The 24274-nt window shown below is 40.8% G+C and overlaps 1 protein-coding gene across 3 annotated transcripts in view; it reads left to right on the top strand.

Moving 5' to 3' along the window:
- The window catches only part of LOC306968969 (uncharacterized protein), a 48673-nt gene that overhangs the window by 5443 nt on the left and 18956 nt on the right, over positions 1-24274 (top strand). For all 3 annotated transcript variants that reach the window (XM_079564570.1, XM_079564572.1, XM_079564571.1), the window contains exons 2-3: positions 18302-18776; positions 21167-21266. In XM_079564570.1, coding sequence (XP_079420696.1) covers positions 18302-18776; positions 21167-21266 — 575 coding nt within the window. The remainder of the gene's footprint in view (positions 1-18301; positions 18777-21166; positions 21267-24274) is intronic.

Raw genomic sequence — 24274 nt, 5'->3', positions numbered from 1 at the left:
CTAATGCTAATGTTATAGAAAAAATGAATTGAACAGGCTAATGCTAATGTTATAGGAAAAATGCATTGAACAGGCTAATGCTAATGTTATAGGAAAAAAGCATTGAACAGGCTAATGTTATAGGAAAAATGCATTGAACAGGCTAATGCTAATGTTATAGGAATAATACATTGAACAGGCTAGTGCTAATGTTATAGGAAAAAAACATTGAACAGGCTAATGCTAATGCTATAGGAAAAAAACATTGAACAGGCTTATGCTAATGTTATAGGAAAAATACATTGAACAGGCTAATGCTAATGCTATAGGAAAAAAACATTGAACAGGCTTATGCTAATGTTATAGGAAAAATGCATTGAACAGGCTAATGCTAATGTTATAGGAAAAATGCATTGAACAGGCTTATGCTAATGTTATAGGAAAAATGCATTGAACAGGCTAATGCTAATGTTATAGGAAAAATGCATTGAACAGGCTAATGCTAGTGTTATAGGAAAAATACATTGAACAGGCTAATGCTATGTGTGAGAAAAATGCATTGAACAGGCTAATGCTAATGTTATAGGAAAAATGCATTGAACAGGCTAATGCTAATGTTATAGGAAAAATGCATTGAACAGGCTAATGCTAATGTTATAGAAAAAATGCATTGAACAGGCTAATGCTAATGTTATAGGAAAAATGCATTGAACAGGCTAATGCTAGTGTTATAGGAAAAATACGTTGAACAGGCTAATGCTAATGCCATAGGAAAAAAACATTGAATAGGCTTATGCTAATGTTATAGGAAAAATGCATTGAACAGGCTAATGCTAATGTTATAGGAAAAATGCATTGAACAGGCTTATGCTAATGTTGTAGGAAAAATGCATTGAACAGGCTAATGCTATGTGTGAGAAAAATGCATTGAACAGGCTAATGCTAATGTTATAGGAAAAATGCATTGAACAGGCTAATGCTAATGTTATAGGAAAAATGCATTGAACAGGCTAATGCTAATGTTATAGAAAAAATGCATTGAACAGGCTAATGCTAATGTTATAGGAAAAATGCATTGAACAGGCTAATGCTAGTGTTATAGGAAAAATACGTTGAACAGGCTAATGCTAATGCTATAGGAAAAAAACATTGAATAGGCTTATGCTAATGTTATAGGAAAAATGCATTGAACAGGCTAATGCTAATGTTATAGGAAAAATGCATTGAACAGGCTTATGCTAATGTTGTAGGAAAAATGCATTGAACAGGCTAATGCTATGTGTGAACTAATGGAGCCATGTGAGGGAAATGATCCGTTTCCATTAGTTTTGTAGGTCTTAGCTTTCAAATGAGGCGGTAACGGTTAAGGTTTGGGTGAAGTGGCCGTGATTACATGGTGTTGTGCAGTGTCCCGGGCCGAGCGCCTCTGTGTGTGTGGGGTTGTGGGTCTGATTCCCGTGTGGAATGTGCTGGGCGGCTGTAACATGCTCCGTCGTGTGGCGTATATTTAAACGCTGTATTTTTACCTGCGCGTCACCTGTCAGCGTCATGTGACACGGGGGGGGTCGGGGGGGTCAGGGGGGTCGGGGGGGGTTTGGCCTTTAGCTGGAGCTGAGTCAGGACCAAACACCTCCCTGTACATCACAGCGCTCTGAAAACAGCTGGGTGATTGTGTCCAAATCCACAGCTGCTGTCATGGAGGTTATGCGTGTGATGTCATGACACAGCCGGCAGCCTCACGTCACGGTCACGGAGCTTTAAGTGTTTAATTCCTTTGAAAATAGGACTTGTCAGTGGATCAGTTGTACGTCATAAATAGCATTTTATTTCAGTGAAGTTTTTGTTGAACAAGCAGTAGATTTACCTTTAAGACTGAAATTATGATCAAAACAACCCAATAACATTCATTTTAACAGACACAGTTGAAAAAAAAGTTCCCTATAGACTCGTGACCCACTGAAAATGGTTCCATGACCGACTTTTGGGTCCCGACCCACCAGTCGAGAATCACTGTTTATCATTATGACTAGGGATGCACCAATATCAGATATCAGGCCGATACCACATGCTTGTACTCATACTCGTACTCATTCATGAGGTCCCGATACCAGAAACCGATACCATTTGACGTGCGGCCAGCGCAGCTACGAGGCGCAGCTACGAGGCGCAGCTACGAGGCGCAGCTACGAGGCGCCGCTCTCAGCTGAGGAGAGAAGAAGCAACAAACTGGAGAATTGTTTAGTGTAAACACAATACTCCACATAGAGCTGACTTTATTACAGACTGCGCTCTCTAAACCAGAGTCTGAGCTGGATTTAACCAGAGTTTAATGTTGTTAGCGCTGCAGCGTCTGCAGTGTTTACAACATACAGGCTAACGATGCTAACTCGCGGCTAGCAGTTTTGGCCATTCTGACGCCGTTTTATGCCCAGGTTTATTCATCTGAAAAACTAACCCAGCGACTAAAAAGTCCTGAGAAAATCCAAACTAAAGACATACAGCATGTTTATATTGAGTCAAAATGAGCTGCAGCAGAACAATGAAAACGCTGTAGCTACTCGCTAAGTTACTACAAACACACGAGAAAATCTACAGGAGCTGAAGTAAAGACGAAAAGAGACCATTTAAGTAACATCTCAATACTATTGTTAAATAAAAACACATGAATGAATAAAGCTCAGTCATTGGGAGCTTTAGGACATGAGCTTTTCTGTCTCTGATGGACAGAGACATAAAAATAAACAATTATATTGCATAAAAATAAATAAATAAATGGAATCAGCACAATTCTAATATAACTGCTCTTAACTGCTGTGAAAAAAGTAAGAATGTTGAAGAAAATGCCTTGTACTCGTATCGGTATTCGGTATCGGTGAGTACTTAAATCAAAGTACGTGTATCGGTTTTAGAAAAAGTGGTATCAGTGCATCCCCTAATTATGACCAAGCGAGATGTTCTGACAGGACATTTTTTAAACACTGACACTATTTCTCGCATTTTAAGAGTACTTTACCAGGTATTTGCTCTCTTATTTGCATAATAATATTTCTCAAAATCATCTTGGGGGCCAGAGGTTCTGTGCTCGAGGGCCGGATTTGGCCCCCGGGCCTGACGTTGCCTACCCCTGCTTTAGAGAAACACAATATGCAGCTGCAGATTGTCACTGTGTCTTTGGGCTTTGACGGCTTTGAGAAACTTGTCAACACAGGCTTGTAAAGCGCAAAACAGCGAAAGCCGTCACTATTATCATGGTTTTCTCAGAGTTTGTGGATGTTCTTTATGCAAATATAGAAGCTGACTCCTGTTGTGCATGTTTTGGGCTGATGTAGTTGGCTGAGGCAGGCTGTGGAGAGGACACTTGATTTGATTACACGCTGCGTGCTTTGCGTTCACGAGTTCGCGGCCCTGCGTCAGTGCGACACGTCACGGCCTCAGATCCGACTCGGAGATTTCATAATCCTGGATATTTTAAGAGAAGGTCCCGGGTTTGATCCTTACGGTGGAGTTTATGTTCAGTCACTCCCTGTGTCAGTTTCCTCTACCAGTAAAAACATGTACAATAGGCCAGGCTGAATGTAGTGAGTGAGTGGTGTTGTGTAAGGCATTATTATTATTATTATTATTATTATTATTATTATTATTATTATTATTATTATTATTATTATTATTATTATTATTATTATTATTATTATTATTATTATATGTAGCGAGGCTTTGACCTAAATGTGTCTGCTTATGTTTATTGGTTTATTTGGTCGGGACAGTGCATGTTAATGAGCCACACCGGATTGTAGCCGTGGGCTGATTCTCATCATGACTCTCATTCATCCAGGCCTATTGTACATGTTTTTAGTGGTGAAACCGGAGTACCCGGAGGTGGTTGAGAACAGCTGAAAACATCTGTATGGTTGATAATGTGCCATGTTCGACTGAGGCTAATGCTAATGTTATAGGAGAAATGCATATAACAGGCTAATGCTAACGCTACAGGAAATATACATTGAACAGGCTAATGCTATAGGAAAAATGCATTGAACAGGCTAATGCTAGCGCTATAGGAAAAATACATTGAACAGGCTAATGCTAATGTTATAGGAAAAATACATTGAACAGGCTAATGCTAGTGTTATAGGAAAAATACATTGAACAGGCTAATGCTAATGTTATAGGAAAAATACATAGAACAGGCTTATGCTAGTGCTATAGGAAAAATACATTGAACAGGCTAATGCTCAGTTTATAGGAAAAATACATTGAACAGGCTAATGCTAATGTTATAGGAAAAATACATTGAACAGGCTAATGCTAATGTTATAGGAAAAATACATAGAACAGGCTTATGCTAGTGCTATAGGAAAAATACATTGAACAGGCTAATGCTAGTGCTATAGGAAAAATACATTGAACAGGCTAATGCTAGTGCTATAGGAAAAATACATTGAACAGGCTAATGCTAACGCTATAGGAAAATACATTGAACAGGCTAATGCTAATGTTATTGGAGAAATACATTGAACAGGCTAATGCTAGCGCTATAGGAAAAATACATAGAACAGGCTTATGCTAACGCTATAGGAAAAATACAGTGAACAGGTTAACAAACGTTCCAACGTCTGCTTCTCTTTATTATGTACATGGGTGGGAGGGGCTTAGGGAGAGTTTGCTTGAAAACCAGGAAGTGAAACTACTGGATGTTTAGTTTGATCTGTTTTAGGTCAATATTGCATTTTCCAATCAACAAAGTGTAAGACGGTGATGAAGACGAGTCACGTCTCGAGGATGTTCTAAAGATTACTGTGATTTCTATCCTCTGGTGCAGTCGGCATAAAAAGGTCTTCAGTGATGCAGTTGATCATGTTCTTTCCTTGATGTGAAACTGTTGCTGCAGAGGAGGCGGTGGAGGAGGTCAGTGCGGAGTGTTAGACTCAGTGAAGCTCTGTGTCAGTTTGTGCCGAGCGCGGGACACAAAGCCTTTGTTCAGTTTCAACAGAGACGCAGTTCAAGCATGTTAGAATTATTATAAGGTTATATTATAGACGGCAAAGCTAAAAAGACTCATTTCAGTATAGCTCCGAGTGTGTCACCGATTCGATACTGAAAATAAAACTTGTTACCAATACCAAGGAAAAGAAAGTTCTCTTTTTCCATCTACATTGCAGAATACTCAACATTATATTAGTGTGTTTGGTTTTATCATGTTCCTGAGAAATGACTGTAATAACAGGTAATATTATCAACAACAACAACAACAGTATAAACTATTTACTGACCGTCTCTGCCATCACATTTAGGAGCAGAACAATGCTTTCATTCAGAACCAAAAACTGGCCTTTAAAATTCCTCTAATATATCCATGTCACGTCAGAAACCAGTAAAGTGGTCAGCGCTCTTACGCCAAACCGGATGTGTGTCAGTGTCTGCCACGATAAGAAGCGTCCGAATTGGTCTGTCAGTTAGGAAGGAGTTAGGGAAAGGAGCCTCAATGCTAACTATCATAGCTACTTTAGCATAGGGACCTCTGATGCTAACTATCATAACCACTTTAGCATAGGGACCTCTGATGCTAACTATCATAACCACTTTAGCATAGGGACCTCTGATGCTAACTATCATAGCCACTTTAAAGGAATAGGCCACCGTTTTTACATACTGAGATATGTTCTTACCTTAGCTTTGACGAGTTCTTTAGCACCTGTCTGATCTTCCCCCGTGCCTTCAGTCACGTAAACACAGCACAGACGGCGTTAGCATTTAGCCTCTCCCTCTCTCCTCCAAAACTGGTCAAGATAGAAGCTACCAAGCTCTTCCACGTTTTCCCTATTTAAATATGGTTACGTGAAGTGTTCCACTACAAAGTATAATTACACAAAATGAAACAATGTGGATTTTCTAAGCGGATAAAAGGGGGAACTATATTGTAAGGCGTAATAATACCAGGAGTAGTTCGAAATCCGCGCAGTAATCTTCACTTTTCTGCGCGGATGTCGAACTACTCCTGGTATTATTACGCCTTACAATATAGTTCCCCCTTTTATCCGCTTAGAAAATCCACATTGTTTAATTTTGTGTAATTATACTTTGTAGAGGAACACTTCACGTAACCATATTTAAATTGGGAAAACGTGGAAGAGCTTGGTAGAGGAGAGAGGGAGAGGCTAAATGCTAACGCCGCCTGCGCTGTGTTTATGTGACTGAAGGCACGGGTGAAGATCAGACAGGTCCTAAAGAACTCGTCAAAGCTAAGGTAAGAACATATCTCAGTATGTAAAAATGGTGGCCTATTCCTTTAAGTGAGTCCTTTTAACTGTCGTTTGACTCTTGGACGCAGCCTGTTTCCTTCATGCTCTGTGCGCAGCCCTGAGGAAACACAGAAAGTATTGATATGTGGCACCACGGGACGGCCTGGGTGAGCCTGGGTGGGCCTGTGCCCTTTGACCCCTGTCCCACCTGACGGTCTGCACCTGTCAGTGTCCTCTGCCTCTCCCAGGACAGAGACAGCTGCAGAACCTGTCTCACACATCTGGCTGCCTCTGTGCTGTGTTGCATCGGGATCTGCTCCTAAAACTTTAGTTGGAAACTTTAACCCAAAGACGCTTCTCTCTCTGCTGCTCAAGAGAACTTCAGACTGCTGACTTTCTGTTGGGGCATCTGAACTTAAACTGGCTGATGATGGTTTTATGTTTTGCCTGATGGATGAACGGAGAGACGTGATGCCTGTGTGTGTGAATGTGAATGTAATAAACTTTCCAAAACATGTCATGATATGAGAAAGATAAAAATGATAATCAGATCAACAGTGTTGGTATGTGCAGTACAGAGAGTATGTGCAGTACAGTTAGAGTATGTGCAGTACAGAGAGTATGTGCAGTACAGAGCATGTGCAGTACAGAGAGTATGTGCAGTACAGAGAGTATGTGCAGTTGTGGGGAGTGTCCGTGTCTGGGTGAGGACAGACGTGTGGACAGTTGGACACAGCTGTTCCTTAAGCACTGGCCCGACTGCATGTTCATGTACTGACTGTACTACACACTCTGACCTTTTCATGTACTGTACAAACTGAAGGAGTTTTGTCTGGTCAGAGAAGAAACTGTTCGTTCTGATCCAGGTTCAGCGACTCAAGGGCCGCGTCCGAAACCAGTAAAGTGGTCAGAGCTCTTACGCCAAACCGGATGTGCGTCAGCGTCCGCCATGATAAGAAGCTTCCGAATCAGTCTGTCAGTTAGGAAGGAGTTAGGGGGAGGACTCAATGCTAACTATCATAGCTACTTTAGCATAGGGACCCCTGATGCTAACTATCATAGCCACTTTAGCATAGGGACCCCTGGTGCTAACTATCATAGCTACTTTAGCATAGGGACCCCTGATGCTAACTATCATAGCCACTTTAGCATAGGGACCCCTGGTGCTAACTATCATAGCTACTTTAGCATAGGGACCCCTGGTGCTAACTATCATAGCTACTTTAGCATAGGGACCCCTGGTGCTAACTATCATAGCTACTTTAGCATAGGGACCCCTGGTGCTAACTATCATAGCCACTTTAGCATAGGGACCCCTGGTGCTAACAATCATAGCCACTTTAGCATAGGGACCTCTGATGCTAACTATCATAGCCACTTTAGCATAGGGACCCCTGATGCTAACTATCATAGGCACTTTAGCATAGGGACCCCTGATGCTAACTATCATAGCCACTTTAGCATAGGGACCCCTGGTGCTAACTATCTTAGCCACTTTAGCATAGGGACCTATGGTGCTAACTATCATAGCCACTTTAGCATAGGGACCTCTGATGCTAACTATCATAGCCACTTTAGCATAGGGACCCCTGATGCTAACTATCATAGGCACTTTAGCATAGGGACCCCTGATGCTAACTATCATAGCCACTTTAGCATAGGGACCCCTGGTGCTAACTATCATAGCCACTTTAGCATAGGGACCTATGGTGCTAACTATCATAGCCACTTTAGCATAGGGACCTATGGTGCTAAGACAAACAAAACAAAAAAGTGACAAAAATTCAACAAAAAAATGACAAAAATTCCACAAAAAGTGACACAAATTTAACAAAGATGTGACAAAAATGTGACAAAAACTCAACCAAAAAGTGACAAAAATTCAACAAAAAAATGACAAAAACTCAACATAAATGTGACAAAAATTTAACAAAAATGTGACATAAACTCAAACAAAAAAGTGACAAAAATTCAACAAAAAAATGATAAAAACTCACCAAAAAGTGACAAAAATTCAACAAAAATGTGACAAAAACTCAACAAAAAAATGACAAAAACTCAACAAAAATGTGACAAATAAAAAACATAAAAAAGGTGACACAACACAGCAACAACGCGAGGAAAAAGATCAGTTTTGTGGGTCTTAGCTTTCAAATGAGGCGTTACACAGGCCTATATAACGGCCAAAGAGGACAGAATGCATTTGGTTCAGGCGGGTGGTAAGAGGTTAAAGTGATGGGGGAGAAATGGGAGAAAGTTTATTTTATTCTCTTTTGTTGGGTTTGTTTTTCCCTAATGAAACCAGGAGAAAACCCAGAGGTGACCTGAAAGATAAACTGTTCATACGTGTTAAGAATAGACTCACATGGGCCTCTCCTTCTCGGCCTATACTTTTACATACATGTGCCCCCGTAAACACCCTCGTTATACCCAGGCAGCACCCATCAGTCTGTCTGCACCCGGGGCCACGTGCTGCTCCTCAGGTCTGATCCGGTTCCCTCTGAACTCTCTCTGAATGGAAGAAGAACTAAGAGGTTATTTATGAAGACACCTACATTACATCTGAACTACAGGGTTAGAGCTACTACAGTGTTAGAGCTACTACAGTGTTAGAGCTACTACAGCGTTAGAGCTACTACAGTGTTAGAGCTACTACAGTGTTAGAGCTACTACAGCGTTAGAGCTACTACAGCGTTAGAGCTACTACAGTGTTAGAGCTACTACAGCGTTAGAGCTACTACAGCGTTAGAGCTACTACAGCGTTAGAGCTACTACAGCGTTAGAGCTACTACAGCGTTAGAGCCGCAGGTCTGAGCTGTGAGGAAAAGACTCTGCTGCTCAGTGTTTGGGAAACGTTACTTTAAAAGTATCTTGTTCCGTTACTGCGTTACTTTAATATGAAAGTACTCATGGTGTTCACAATAATAAACATCTACAACAGCCTCCATTTCACAAACTTCACTACAAGCTTTAATGGGACAAATTACAGCAACAATGATGAGCCTGAACTACAATGATGTCCTTAAACAGGGGAAAGGGAAGTGAAATCACCAACAGCTGTTTTTCTTCTTCTTTAAAGTTATTGGTGGAGTGCAGGCCAAACAAAAGTGCACGTCGCCCCCTAGTGTCCAACAACAACATAGTGTCCAAACAAAGACATTTAAGGAGAAAAATAATTTTCCATAAAGCTTAAGTTTCTACTAAATGAAAACAAAAGCATTTAATCCGTTTCCTGAGTTTCCTCTTTAAAGGAATAGGCCACCGTTTTTATATACTAAGATATGTTCTTACCTCACTTTAGTCGAGTTAATATATCCCCGTCTGGTCATTGTCCGCGCGCTCTGTCACGCAAACGGAGCACATACGCAGCCTCTCCCATATGTGACATAGCTCCGAAAAAGCTCACGATAGAAGCTACCAAGCTCTTCCACGTGTTCCCTATTTAAATAAAGTTACGTGAAGTGTTTTCATGCGAAGTATATTTACACAGAAATGTAACGTGTCGATTTTATAAGCAAATAAAAAGGGGGACTATATTGTGAGGCGTAATGATACGAGGAGTAAAACGTCCGCGCAGTAACTCCTAAAGGTTATTGACGGAAGTGAGCGGGGGGAAGTCTTTAGGAGTTACTACGCGGACGCTGTGCTCCTCGTATCATTACGCCTCACAATATAGTCCCCCTTTTTATTTGCTTATAAAATCGACACGTTACATTTCTGTGTAAATATACTTCGCATGAAAACACTTCACGTAACTTTATTTAAATAGGGAACACGTGGAAGAGCTTGGTAGCTTCTATCGTGAGCTTTTTCGGAGCTATGTCACATATGGGAGAGGCTGCGTATGTGCTCCGTTTGCGTGACAGAGCGCGCGGACAAAGACCAGACGGGGATATATTAACTCGACTAAAGTGAGGTAAGAACATATCTTAGTATATAAAAACGGTGGCCTATTCCTTTAACACTGACATGTGACTGAGCTGTGGGGACGACAACATGGATTTATCACTTTATAAAGTTTGGCTTGTGCAGAATCTTATTTATTTATTATAATTATTTTGATTATTAAATGTGCTCCTGTCAATCAACAGTGGTTGCGCAAGAATCACTCGAGGGTGGGGTCGAGGGGGGGGGGTGGGGGGGCTTTGGTGCAGTGGCTTATGGGATGGCACATAGCTCCTAATCACTGGTTAGTTAGCACCAGAGGTCCCTATGCTAAAGTGGCTATGATAGTTAGCATCAGAGGTCCCTATGCTAAAGTGGCTATGATAGTTAGCATCAGAGGTCCCTATGCTAAAGTGGCTATGATAGTTAGCATCAGAGGTCCCTATGCTAAAGTGGCTATGATAGTTAGCACCAGAGGTCCCTATGCTAAAGTGGCTATGATAGTTAGCATCAGAGGTCCCTATGCTAAAGTGGCCATGATAGTTAGCACCAGAGGTCCCTATACTAAAGTGGCTATGATAGTTAGCACCAGAGGTCCCTATGCTAAAGTAGCTATGATAGTTAGCACCAGAGGTCCCTATGCTAAAGTGGCTATGATAGTTAGCATCAGAGGTCCCTATGCTAAAGTGGCTATGATAGTTAGCATCAGAGGTCCCTATGCTAAAGTGGCTATGATAGTTAGCACCAGAGGTCCCTATGCTAAAGTGGCTATGATAGTTAGCATCAGAGGTCCCTATGCTAAAGTGGCCATGATAGTTAGCACCAGAGGTCCCTATACTAAAGTGGCTATGATAGTTAGCACCAGAGGTCCCTATGCTAAAGTGGCTATGATAGTTAGCATCAGAGGTCCCTATGCTAAAGTGGCTATGATAGTTAGCATCAGAGGTCCCTATGCTAAAGTGGCTATGATAGTTAGCATCAGAGGTCCCTATGCTAAAGTGGCTATGATAGTTAGCATCAGAGGTCCCTATACTAAAGTGGCTATGATAGTTAGCATCAGAGGTCCCTATGCTAAAGTGGCTATGATAGTTAGCATCAGAGGTCCCTATACTAAAGTGGCTATGATAGTTAGCATCAGAGGTCCCTATGCTAAAGTGGCTATGATAGTTAGCACCAGAGTCCCTATGCTAAAGTGGCTATGATAGTTAGCATCAGAGGTCCCTATGCTAAAGTGGCTATGATAGTTAGCATCAGAGGTCCCTATACTAAAGTGGCTATGATAGTTAGCATCAGAGGTCCCTATGCTAAAGTGGCTATGATAGTTAGCATCAGAGGTCCCTATGCTAAAGTGGCTATGATATTTAGCATCAGAGGTCCCTATGCTAAAGTGGCTATGATAGTTAGCATCAGAGGTCCCTATGCTAAAGTGGCTATGATATTTAGCATCAGAGGTCCCTATGCTAAAGTGGCTATGATAGTTAGCACCAGAGGTCCCTATGCTAAAGTGGCTATGATAGTTAGCATCAGAGGTCCCTATGCTAAAGTGGCTATGATAGTTAGCATCAGAGGTCCCTATGCTAAAGTGGCTATGATAGTTAGCATCAGAGGTCCCTATGCTAAAGTGGCTATGATAGTTAGCATCAGAGGTCCCTATGCTAAAGTGGCTATGATAGTTAGCACCAGAGGACCCTATGCTAAAGTGGCTATGATAGTTAGCATCAGAGGTCCCTATGCTAAAGTGGCTATGATATTTAGCATCAGAGGTCCCTATGCTAAAGTGGCTATGATAGTTAGCATCAGAGGTCCCTATGCTAAAGTGGCTACGATAGTTAGCATCAGAGGTCCCTATGCTAAAGTGGCTATGATAGTTAGCACCAGAGGTCCCTATGCTAAAGTGGCTATGATAGTTAGCATCAGAGGTCCCTATGCTAAAGTGGCTACGATAGTTAGCATCGAGGCTCCTCCCCTTATCTCCTTCCTAACTGACAGACCAATTCGGAAGCATCTTGTCATGGCGGACGCTGACGCACATCCGGTTTGGCGTAAGAGCTCTGACCAATCTGCTTGTTTCGGACGCAGCTTGTCATCCTCTGACAGGGGGGTTGAAGCTGCTCCCATCAGGTCAAAGGTCGTAGGATTCAGATGCTGGACTGTGAAACAAAGAGCTGAATAAAGACGAGGGAGCTGGAAAGAAACCAATCAATTAGTGTATTTATTACTGGTAAAGCAGCTTAAATTAAATACTACTAGATTTTTGTTTTGTGGCATTAAAACCTAGTATTTGGGAATGAACATGGGCTTTAAAAGCGTTAAATCTGAGCTGCATAATAATGACGTCCCAAAGATCTGCTGTGTCCCGTTCCTTCACACGTGTCCCTCCCGCTGCACCTGATCCCCTGGGTGACATTTACTGTGTTCTTCACATGTTGCAATGCTCCTGGGTCACTTACCCCCTAACCCCCCCCCCCCTCTAACCCCCCAACCCGCTCTGAACAGTGCCCTGCCTTGTTGCACTTGTACTTTTATGGGCGTCCCTCCTGCCGTCCCGACTCCACGTGTCTCTCACGTCCCGGGTCGTCCAGTCAAAACCAGGGGCGGACTGGCCATGTGTCCATCCTGGAAGAGCACAGAAGGGCCACCGGTCCCGCCTTCACCGAGCTTTACCCAAATCTTAAAGCTAAAAAGAAAAGGATCAAAGTAGCGAGAAAAAAGAGGATGAAAAGAAAACAAAAATGTGACGGAAAAGCAACAAAAAAAGTGATGAAAAGTCAACAAAAAAAGTGATGAAAAGTCAACAAAAAAAGTGATGAAAAGTCAACAAAAAAAGTGATGAAAAGTCAACAAAAACACGACAACAAAGCAACGAAAAAAGCAACAAAAAGGCCACAAAAGCATGACAAAAACACACCAAAATATTATAGAAAAAATGTGACAAAAACACACCAAAAAATTATAGAAAAAATGTGACAAAAACACAACAAAAAAGTAATGAAAAAACAACAAAAATATGACAAAAAATGCAGCGAGTTGACAAAAAGCTACAATCACTTTTGTAGGTCTCAGCTTTCAAATGAGGCGTTACACTGTTGCTCTCCATTCGAGAAGCTTAGATTTGGGTAAAGCCAAACTGGAGAAAATCCGCTCCGTTAAGGCGGGGGGGCAAGTGTCACATTTACGCTAATTTGGGCCGGGCTGGTCAGAGTCCAGGGCTGTTTTTTCAGTCCCAGTCCCGCCCCTGGTAGAAACCGCGTCCTGGTGCCGGGACGTCCCGCTCTGTCCCTGTCCCTGAAGGCAGCACGTGTTCTATGTTTGAACAGGCCGGACTCGTGTTCCCTGCGCCACACATGTCTCCCCGACACGCGGTATGTCCTTACAGGAGCGGGTCACGTGTGTTCCTGTACAGGTCAGGGGTCCACCGCAAACCGTCATTAAGCCCCTTAACTCCCACCGGAACCGAGCACTTTTTCTCCAGCTTTACCCCAATCTAAAAGCTTCTGGAAAAAAGGTGTGAAAATAGACGAAAGCAAGGATGATAATGTGAAAAAAGTGAGAAAAAACGGACGAAAAAGTGACAAAAAACTGACAAAAATTTGACAAAAAAGTGAGAAAAATTGAGGAAAAAGTGACAAAATATTGACAAAAAATTGACAAAAAAGTGAGAAAAAAATTGACCAAAAAAAATCGAAAAATTTGACGAAAAAGTGACAAAAAAGTCTAAAATGCTCAACAAAAAAAGTGGTGAAAAAAAATCTTTCTTTCTTTCTTTTTCATTTTTGTGACATTTTTGTTGAATTTTTGTCACATTTTTGTCACATTTTTGTCGCATATTGTTGAATTTTTGTCACGTTTTTGTCACATTTTTGTCACATTTTTGTTGAATTTTTGTCACATTTTTGTTGAATTTTTGTCACATTTTTGTTGAATTTTTGTCACATTTTGTTGAATTTTTGTCACATTTTTGTCACATTTTTGTCGCATATTGTTGAATTTTTGTCACGTTTTTGTTGAATTTTTGTCACATTTTGTTGAATTTTTGTCACGTTTTTGTTGAATTTTTGTCACATTTGTCGCGTTTACATCCTTGTTTTCTTCTCATTTTTTGTGGCTGTTTTGGTGCTTTTTCCCCAAGAAGCTTTTTGATTTGGGTAAAGCCAAACTGTAGAAAATGGGATCCGTTCAGGTGGGAGTTAAGAGGTTAAATGAGGCGTTACACCTATAGGCTGTGAGCTCCAGTTGAGAAGCTTTTAGATTTAGGTAAAGCTGAACTGGAGAAGATGTGCTTGTTTAAGGCAGGGGGTTAAGTACTGTCAAAATGTGAGAAACTCTGTCAATTACTTCAAACTTTCCAAACAGGAAACACCAAATGAGGTCATAAATGATGCACAGCTCTGGCAACTGTAGAAAATGGTGCTTTACTTTTGGCTAAAACTGTAGGTTCGGCCCTTGGTCCTTTTACAATAAAGAAAATCGGCTCCACCAAGAAAACCTGCCTGGTTAAACGATAGTCTGGTATCGGGAAAAAAGTGTAGGTTCTACTGGCATCTAACTACCGGGGGAAAAAATACTGTTTGGATGTTGTTGGTCAAAGAACAGCATTAAAGGAAGTGACTTGGTTGATAAGACTGACCAAGCCTCCAATCCCAGGCTCAGAGCTGCTCTTTCAGTGTGAGGAGATCATGGGAGGAGACAGGAAACAGGAAACAGGAAGCAGGATGTACGGACGGACACGCGTCACACAAGGGGGCGTGGCCGAGCTACGTATTCATCTCACACAACGTCAAGTCATGATCAGGTTATCATGACAGATTGTCCAGTAGAAGTGAAAAAACAGCACTCGACGCTAGTGTTAGCATGTAGCATGAAGCTAACATCAGAGTTGTCATCAGCGTTGTCTGTGTTTTAAAGTATTCTTAGAAGGTGAATGGGGTTAGCCTCGCCGGCCAGTCACAAGATGGCCGCCACATTTGGCACATCAACGAGCCTCACGTCCAATTTAGAGTTTTATTAAATAGCTTTGCCTTCTTAGTTTGCAAACTGAGGAGAGAAGGAACAGAACTTTCATGCTTGGATGGTTAGCATAGCGTTTACTCACCAGCCTGATGGCCTGTACGACGCTCCAGAATCAATTGTTTTTTGGGTTTCACTGCTGATTGAACCGATACAGTTCATGGTATCGTTTACTTTTGAACCACTTTGCTCCCCTCCATGTCTCTGTATCTTTATTTAGTTGAAAATATATCCATAATTTGGCGCTAGTTAAAGAAAGAGGAGTTCTTTTCCCACTGGCAGCTTCAAACGTGACCTTTTGTGGGTGAGTCCAGTGATGCTGCGTATCCAGGAAGAGGTTGTTCGAACACTGTACAGAATATGGAGCTCTCCTTTCTGTGTCGCTCATGCTATAGAGCTCCACAGTCCCGCCTCCTCTCCGGTCCGGGGGTAAAACTCCCCTTGCTTTGAGACCGTATTGATTTGGAATAAAGTCTTTAACTCTTGGGCTGAATCCAGCTCTGTGGTTCTAAAGCGACCGCAGAGTCAGACGCAGGTGAAAAAAGCACGTCTGAGATCCATCTAGTTTAACTGCGAGCCTTCGTCCTAGAACTACATTACCCAGGATGCTCGGGAGTCCCATGATCTACTACGAGGCTTTTGATGGGTGGAGCTTCACGTTCCCACACGTGTTTATTTATTGTAATGTAGAAAACATATTATAAACAATGTATTCAAACATAATGCAGGCAGAGAGTGGACGTTTTATCCATGTCTAACACTGAGAGTAAGAAAAACGTCCAAAAAATGTTCCCAACGATCCAATTAAACGAACCACCATCATTTTTATTCACATTAGCCTGATTCAGATTGTTTAATAGTGAAATAATACAGAACTTTTGTCTGCAAAGTAACAGAAACTGGCCGTGTTTGCTGAAAACCTGGTTGCCTTGACCAGCGGGCGCGATGTCGCAATGGTTCTTGGGATACGGAGTTTCTATAGTCAGGAAGTGAATGATGTCACAGCCTTGTACCTTTGCCTTTTCTTCAACATCAAGTCTTCTTTTTGGATTGAAATGAAACATTTTATGGTCACGAATTGCTACATGGCTGATTAGCTTTTGCGGTGACGTTAAACTCTTGTGTAGACGGGGATTTTTTGCTTCCGGAGCAACAGGACCGCAAGGGGCGGGACTTTGGAGCTCTATAGCTGAGCCCTCCGTCATCTGAACTTAAGAGTCATAGTTTGGCAGAATGATAAATGATCCAAACAAAGGTTCTGTCCCACACACGACGCTCTAAAGACTTTGCTATAGGAGCTTTGCAGAAGTGTTCAGTGTCAGGAGCAGAGCGCTCTCCAGCAGCTGCAGCTGACACACACACACACACACACACACAGAATCCTGTACTTCCATCTTAGTAGGGACACAATGTTTGACCCAGACCCTAATCTTAGCCCAATTCTAACCTTAAACCACATCTTGATCCTCAAACAGTCCTTCAAATACATGAGGACCACCCAAAATGTCCTCACAATGTCAAGTACAAGAACACACACACATATATACACACACTTACACACGTATACACAAGCAGTACTACGGCAGTTTCGAATGATTAGGGTTCTGATTAGAATGAATGTGTTTCCTTTTGGAATTCGAACCGTATATATTCAGGTGTTTACCTCACGAGCGGAGACAAAAGATACATGTTTGCTCAGCATTTTGTTGGTGGCAAGTAAGAAATGTAGAACTATAAATGGTTTTCATCACAGGGCATTCTTAACCTCTTACCACCCGCCTAAACCAAATGCATTCTGTCCTCTTTTGGCTGTTATATAGGCCTGTGTAACACCTCATTTGAAAGCTAAGACCCACAAAACTGACCTTTTTCCTCGCGTTATTGCTGTGTTGTGTCACCTTTTGTATGTTTTTATTTTATTGTTTTCATTTTTGTCACATTTTTGTTGAATTTTTGTTGAATTTTTGTCACATTTTTGTTGAATTTTTGTTGAATTTTTGTCAATTTTTTGTAATTTTTTTGTTGAATTTTTGTCACATTTTTGTTGAATTTTTGCAATTTTTTTGTTGAATTTTTGTCACATTTTTGTTAAATTTTTGTCACATTTTTGTCACATTTTTGTAGAATTTTATAAAAAAATTTGATGAATTTTTGTCACATTTTTGTCACATTTTGTTGAATTTTTGTCACATTTTTGTTGAATTTTTGTCACTTTTTGTTGAATTTTTGCAATTTTTTTGTTGAATTTTTGTCACATTTTTGTTGAATTTATGTCACTTTTTGTTGAATTTTTGCAATTTTTTTGTTGAATTTTTTGCAATTTTTTTGTTGAATTTTTGTCACATTTTTGTTAAATTTTTGTCACATTTTTGTCACATTTTGTTGAATTTTTGTCACATTTTTGTCACATTTTGTTGAATTTTTGTCACATTTTTGTTGAATTTTTGTCACTTTTTGTTGAATTTTTGTCACTTTTTGTTGAATTTTTGTCACTTTTTGTTGAATTTTTGTAATTTTTTTGTTGAATTTTTGTCACATTTTGTTGAATTTTTGTCACATTTTTGTTGAATTTTTGTTGAATTTTTGTCACATTTTTTGTCACATTTTTTGTCACATTTTTGTCACATTTTTTGTCACATTTTTGTCACTTTTTTGTCGCGTTTACATCCTTGTTTTCTTCTCATTTGTTGTGGCTATTGTGCTTTTTCCCCAAGAAGCTTTTTTTTGATTAGGGTAAAGCCAAACTGGAGAAAATGGGAGTTAAGAGGCTAACCTGTTAGTATAAGCGTTTGTAAATCAAAAACAAGATTTCTCTCCAGGAGCTGCTTCTATAAACATAATGTCACGGTCACTCCCTGAAGTCGGAGAGAGAGCATTAAGTCCAGTGACTGTGGGACGGCCTGCGATGGGATAAACTCACTCCACATGGCGACTGTATATAGTCTGTGCATGTCATGACAGAGACAGGTGCCAAAGCGCAAGAGTCAGCAAGAAAGTACTGACTGTGCAGCTATTTGTGGCTCCGAATTTACCGTCTGAACCTGAACGTATCAGAGAAAAATGGCCGACAAACAGATGAGCTTTATTTTATTTATTTGATCTTTAACCAGGAAAGTTAAATAAAAGAAGAGAGGGAGACTTTGGACTGGACGAAACTAATTGTTTATATGTGTTTTTGTGTTTTGTTGCAGCCTGAACCCGTTCCAGAACCCGTGGTACCAGCACCAGAACCAGTCCCAGAACCAGAACCCGTGAAAGAGCCAGAGCCCACACCAGCTCCAGCACCAGAACCTGTGGTAGAGCCTACACCGGAACCAACGCCGGAGCCCGTCAAAGAACCAGAGCCTGTTAAAGAACCAGAGCCCGTCAAAGAACCAGAGCCCGAGCCCGTCCCCGAGGTGGTCCCGGAGCCCGTCTCGGTCCCTGTCGTCGCTGCAGAACCAGAACCAGTGGTAGAACCAGAACCAGCGCCGGTGAAAGAGCCCGAGCCCGCGGTGGAGGCGGCTCCTGAACCAGAGCCGGTCCCAGAACCAGAGCCCGTTGTACCTGAACCCGTCCCAGAACCAGAGCCGGCGGCGGTGGTGGAGGAGGCGGCGCCGGAGCCCGAACCCGTCCCTGAGCCCGAGGTCGTCCCGGAGCCAGAACCAGAGCCGATCATTGTGGACGGTAACAGCCTGACCTTTGACCCCTCGTGGGCGTGGCACAGAAACGCCGTTCTCTCTGTTCTCTCACGTTTTCGAGGCAAATGTGGGCGGGGCGGAATGAGGTGAACGGGGTTAGCCTCGCCGGCCAGTCACAAGATGGCCGCCGCATTTGGCACATCGACGAGCCTCACGTCCAATCTAGAGTTTTATTAAATATCTTTGCCTTCTTAGTTTGGAAAATGAGGAGAGAAGGAACAGAATTTTCAAACGGAGACGATCAAGCCCCTCCCCCTCCGTCCTGATTGGTCCTGACAAGCCGGTTCACAGGAAAAGCTTGTCTCATTGGTCGACGGGGGAGGACACTAGTCTGATTAGTCACTGAGAACCGGGAAGGAGGTCGATTTTGCACATTTCATAAAACTTGTAAAACATTTAGACTCACAAACGATCACTTTAAAGGGGCTGGAAGCAAGTTCGCCATTTTATACTCACTACTGCCACCTCAGGCCATATGTGTAACTGCACCTTCTATATTAAGCTCGTGCATGACGGCAATTCGGGCCGAAGTGACACATTTTTGAGTGACCGTACAGGATTTTAGAGGCAGTTGTGGTGAACAGGTCTGAGCTCATTCTACACATTAGGACATGGCTGGAACATGTAGGGGGAGGAAAATACTTAATTTTAACATTTTTAAACTCCTTATAGTCCCTTTAATGCGTATTTGACCTTTGAGTGACCGGCGGATGTCGGGTGGTTAGCACAGCGTCTTTACTCACCAGCCTGATGGCCTGTACGACGCTCCAGAGTCAATAGTTTTTTGGGTTTCACTGCTGATTGAAATGAGACGGTTCATGGTAACGTATACATGCTATAGAGCAGGGGTTGGCAACGTCAGGCCCGGGAGCCAAATCCGGCCCTCCAGCACAGATGAGGGCCATCTTGAGGGTTGACTGCTGTTGCATAGTGCACCTTTAATAAAAAAAACATCATAATTTAATGTTACACACTGGATGTACGTCAAATACAGGCGTAAAGCACATCACACGGGGGTTTGGAGGAACCTCTCTGAGTCTGAGTCCTGCAGGTCCATCAGGGACAGTGTCAGTGGCACCGCTCGGCCCTTATCTCCCGCTCGCACTCCCAACAGACCCGGCGTTTCTGCCCGAGATTAGCCCCGACACGAGGCCTCTCTCCGCAGCGGTAAACAGCAGCACATGTCCCTGGAGCCCCAACCAAGTCACAACACACTTCTCCAGGCGAAGCAGGCAGAAGCAGGGTTTTGGTCGATTCCTTTAACCCCTTAACTCCCACCTGAACCGAGCACGTTTTCTCCAGTTTGGCTTTACCCCAATCCAAAAGCTCCTGGAAAAAAGCTGTGAAAATAGCGACAGAACTGAGACGAAAACAATGATGGAAATGTGAGAAAAAAGTGACGAAAAATTGATGAAAAAGTGATGAAAAATTGATGAAAAAGTGGCAAAAAATTGACAAAAAAATGACAAAAATGTGATAAAATTTTGACCAAAAAAATTACAAAAAATCTACTAAAAAATGACAAATGTGACAAAAATTTGATAAAAAATGATGAAAAAATGTCAAAAATGTGACAAAATTGAGATAAAAATTTGACAAAAAAATGACAAAAAATTGATAAAAATTAGACAAAAAAACGACAAAAATGTGATAAAATTTTGACAAAAAATTACAAAAAATCAACAAAAAATGACAAAAAATTTGATAAAAATTAGAGAAAAAAATTACAAATGTGCTAAAAATTTGACGAAGAAATTACAAAAATGTGACAAAAATGACAAAAATGTGACAAAATTGAGATAAAAATGTGGGGAAAAAATGACAAAAAATGTGATTAAAATTTGGACAAAAAAATGACAAATGTGATAAAAAATTACAAAAATGAGTTGAATACCCAACAAAAAAATGATGGAAAAAAATGTGATGACGTGAGGAAAAAGATGCTCTCGATCCAGGCGGGAGTTAAGAGGTTAAAGCAGTACTAAGTAATTTTTTTACCTTAATAAATCCCTCCCCGTCGTCCCTGTGGGGGTAATACAAGTGTTAATGGGATGAGTGGAGGGTCTTTCATCGCCCCCTGGTGTCTCTGGCCAGAAAACCATAACCGCAACTTCCCTGCTTTCGGGTCGGAGTCACCAATACACACTAATGGAATCACGAAGAAGAAGCTAACAGGCTAACGGGCAAAGCTAACTAGTTCTGCTTTAAAAAGTGTTTACAGCCAAGTTTGAGTGAAAGAAATGATGTGTAATTGGATGAATAATGTCCTCTCTCCCTTTATCTTTTCTGAATGTTAACGTTTCCCTGTTGCCTTTTCCGTTTTATTCTTGTTCGTTAGCGATGGATTTATCGTTAATCCGAGTCTTTTTCCCGCAGACATCGCGGCGGCCGAGGAGAAGGTGACGTTCGCCCCCGGGAAGAAGAAGAGCAAGTTCGAGACGCTGATGACCAAAGAGGAGATCGAGGAGGAGCAGAGGTGAGTGCCCCGCCCCCCTGAGGCCTCTAGCCCCGCCCACTCTGACCTCAACCCCGCCCCCCGCATGACCTGGCCCCAGAGCATGATGGGAGTTCTGAGCCTTTGATCTAACGTTTTTACTGTGGTGCTGTAATGCCTGAAACTCTGTGGTGAGACATGAAAAACACTCACGTTAATCTTTTCTCAGCCCAAAATGTGATCAAATATATGAATACTTATTACATATGAAAAAGGCAGGTATAGAAACATATTAACGCCTTACCTCCCACCTGAACCGAGCACATTCTCTCCAGTTTGGCTTTACCCCAATCCAAAAGCTTCTGGAAAAAAGGTGAGAAAATAGCGACAGAACTGAGACGAAAACAATGATGGAAATGTGACGAAAAAGTGCCGAAAAATGTGTGAAAAAGTGGCAAAAATGTCACAAGAAATTGACAAAAAATTGGCAGAAAAAAATGACAAAAATGTGATAAAAATGTGATAAAAATGTGATAAAAAATTGACAAAAATGTGATTAAAAAGTGATAAAAATGTGACAAAAAATGACCAAAAAGCGACAAAAAAAATGACAAAAAAATGACAAAAAGTGACAAAAAAATGACAAAAAAAATGACAAAAAAGTGATAAAAAAGTGAAAAAAAAGTGAAAAAAAAAATGACAAAAATGTGGCCAAAAAATGACAAAAAGCGACAAAAAAAATGACAAAAAAAATGACAAAAAAATGACAAAAAAATGACAAAAAAATGACAAAAAGTGACAAAAAAATTACAAAAAAATTACAAAAAGTGACAAAAAAATGTGGCCAAAAAAATGACAAAAAGTGACAAAAAAATGACAAATAAATGACCAAAAAATGATAAAAAAATGACAAAAAAATGACCAAAAAATGACAAAAAATGACACAAAAATGACACAAAAATTACAAAAAAATGACAAAAAGTGACAAAAAAATGTGGCCAAAAAAATGACAAAAAGTGACAAAAAAATGACAAAAAAATGACCAAAAAATGATAAAAAAATGACCAAAAAATGACAAAAAATGACAAAAAATGACAAAAAAATGACAAAAAAATGACAAAAATGTGACCAAAAAAGGACAAAAAAATGATAAAAATGTGAAAAAAATGTGATAAAAATGTGACAAAAAATGACAAAAAAATGATTAAAATTTGACAAAAAAATTACAAAAATACGACAAAAAATGACAAAAAAACGACAAAAAAAATAACGAAAAATGGACCAAAAAAAGGACAAAAAATTGATAAATATTTGACAAAAAATGACAAAGAAATTACAAAAATGTGACAAAAAATGACACAAAAAAATGACAAAAAATATGGAAAAAAAAAATCTGATGACGTGAGGAAAAAAGGTCCTCTCGGTTCAGGCGGGGGTTAAGAGGTTAAGAAGTCGGCCTTCCTTGTGAACTCTGTCACACGTCACGGCCAAAGTAACACATTTGCTCCTGATTCGACTCAGATTCAGATGAGTTTATTTTCCCCACGAGGACCTGATTCGTGACCGATGAGAAGCGAAATCAGCGCCGTTTCATCTGAAGCTTTTGCCGAGTTCGACCCGGAGACGTCCCGTGTTCTCTCTGCAGGAGGATCTGAGAGGATCGTGAGGCTCGTCTCCGACACGAGGAGCGGGAGGTTCTTTCCAGACTCTCACATTCCTGCGTCGGCCGGAACCGAAGCGTTTTCCACGTCGCCGTTTCGCGGTTTATAAATAAGCGTTTCGGCTCAACTTTACGAACCGTGACTCTGCACGTGTCCTGTAAAGAACCACACTCTCCCCATGGTCTGTGATGCAAGCTCAAAGTTTCAGAAAAGCCTCGTGTTCTTCTCCTCTGACTTATGTTTGTTCAAATGTTATACGTTTTTTGTTAAGATCTAAATATTTAGTTTGAATTAGCCACAGTTTGGTCCCAGGTTCGTTTTCTTTTTTTTTTTTTTACTTTTTGTTTATTGACAAGTCAGAACAACAAGTTACAACAAAGGTCTTTGATTTTTTTTTCCCTCCTCCCCCCCAAAAAAAAATAAAAATAAAAAATTACCCCCCCTCCAAAAAAAAATTAACCCCCCGAAAAAGAAAAAAAGAAAAATGAAAAGACATGAAAATTAAAATAAATAAATAATAATAATAATAATAATAATAATAATAATAATAATAATAATAATAATAATAATAATAGTAATATTTAAAAAAATAAAATAATAAAAAATAAAAAAAATAAAAAAATGCGGTCCTATAAACAACATCATGAGAACTTATCTCGACTATTTAACAATAATCCTCCATCTGAAATGGGACCCAAAATCAGTCTGGCGTACAATGGCACTAGGGCTGCAGAATATATCGCAAAAAAGGGGGAAAAAAAGGAAAAGAAAAAGATACAGCATTGTATCGCAATATGAAGTGATCATAGCATTACATCATTAAAGTCCTCGTCAGACATAGATCCACAAACTCCACAAAAACAGAGAGAAATAAATAAAAAATAATTATAAAAAAAGAACTGGATTCATAAATGTGTGGAATTGACTTACTTTTAGTACCTTCACCTACAATTTGTCCTTAAAGGGGGGGTATTATGCAAAATGGACTTTTTCAAGCTTTCCATCATGTTATTCTGTCATTCCCTCATTAAAAACATGCCTGAAGTGTTGCCTTGGCACATTCACGTATTTGTGAGTAATCTGTAAAAACTCTGATGGCGGCCATTTTAGGGATAGGTTTGCCTGAGTCCTCCTAGGAACGCCCCCACCTCCTGGAGACGCCTCCGAGCTTTCGTCACCAGCCGAGTCACCAACCACTGCCCCTCAGCAGAACCCCCTCCCCACTGATGCCACAGACAGCGTGTGGAGGGGGCGTGTCCGAAAGGCTCAGAGGTTCTTAAAGAGACAGAGGCCTATTTCAAGACATTCACTACAGCCATTTTGAGAGAGCAATTTTATACACGGCAGTTATTCTAATTTACTGCATTTACAGACCAACAGAAGGTTTGT

This window comes from Gobius niger, assembly GCF_951799975.1.
Source record: "Gobius niger genome assembly, chromosome: 10".
In the NCBI taxonomy this organism is placed as follows: Eukaryota; Metazoa; Chordata; class Actinopteri; order Gobiiformes; family Gobiidae; genus Gobius; species Gobius niger.
Note: the sequence above shows the minus strand (reverse complement) of the source record. Positions and strands in the feature narration are given on the sequence as shown.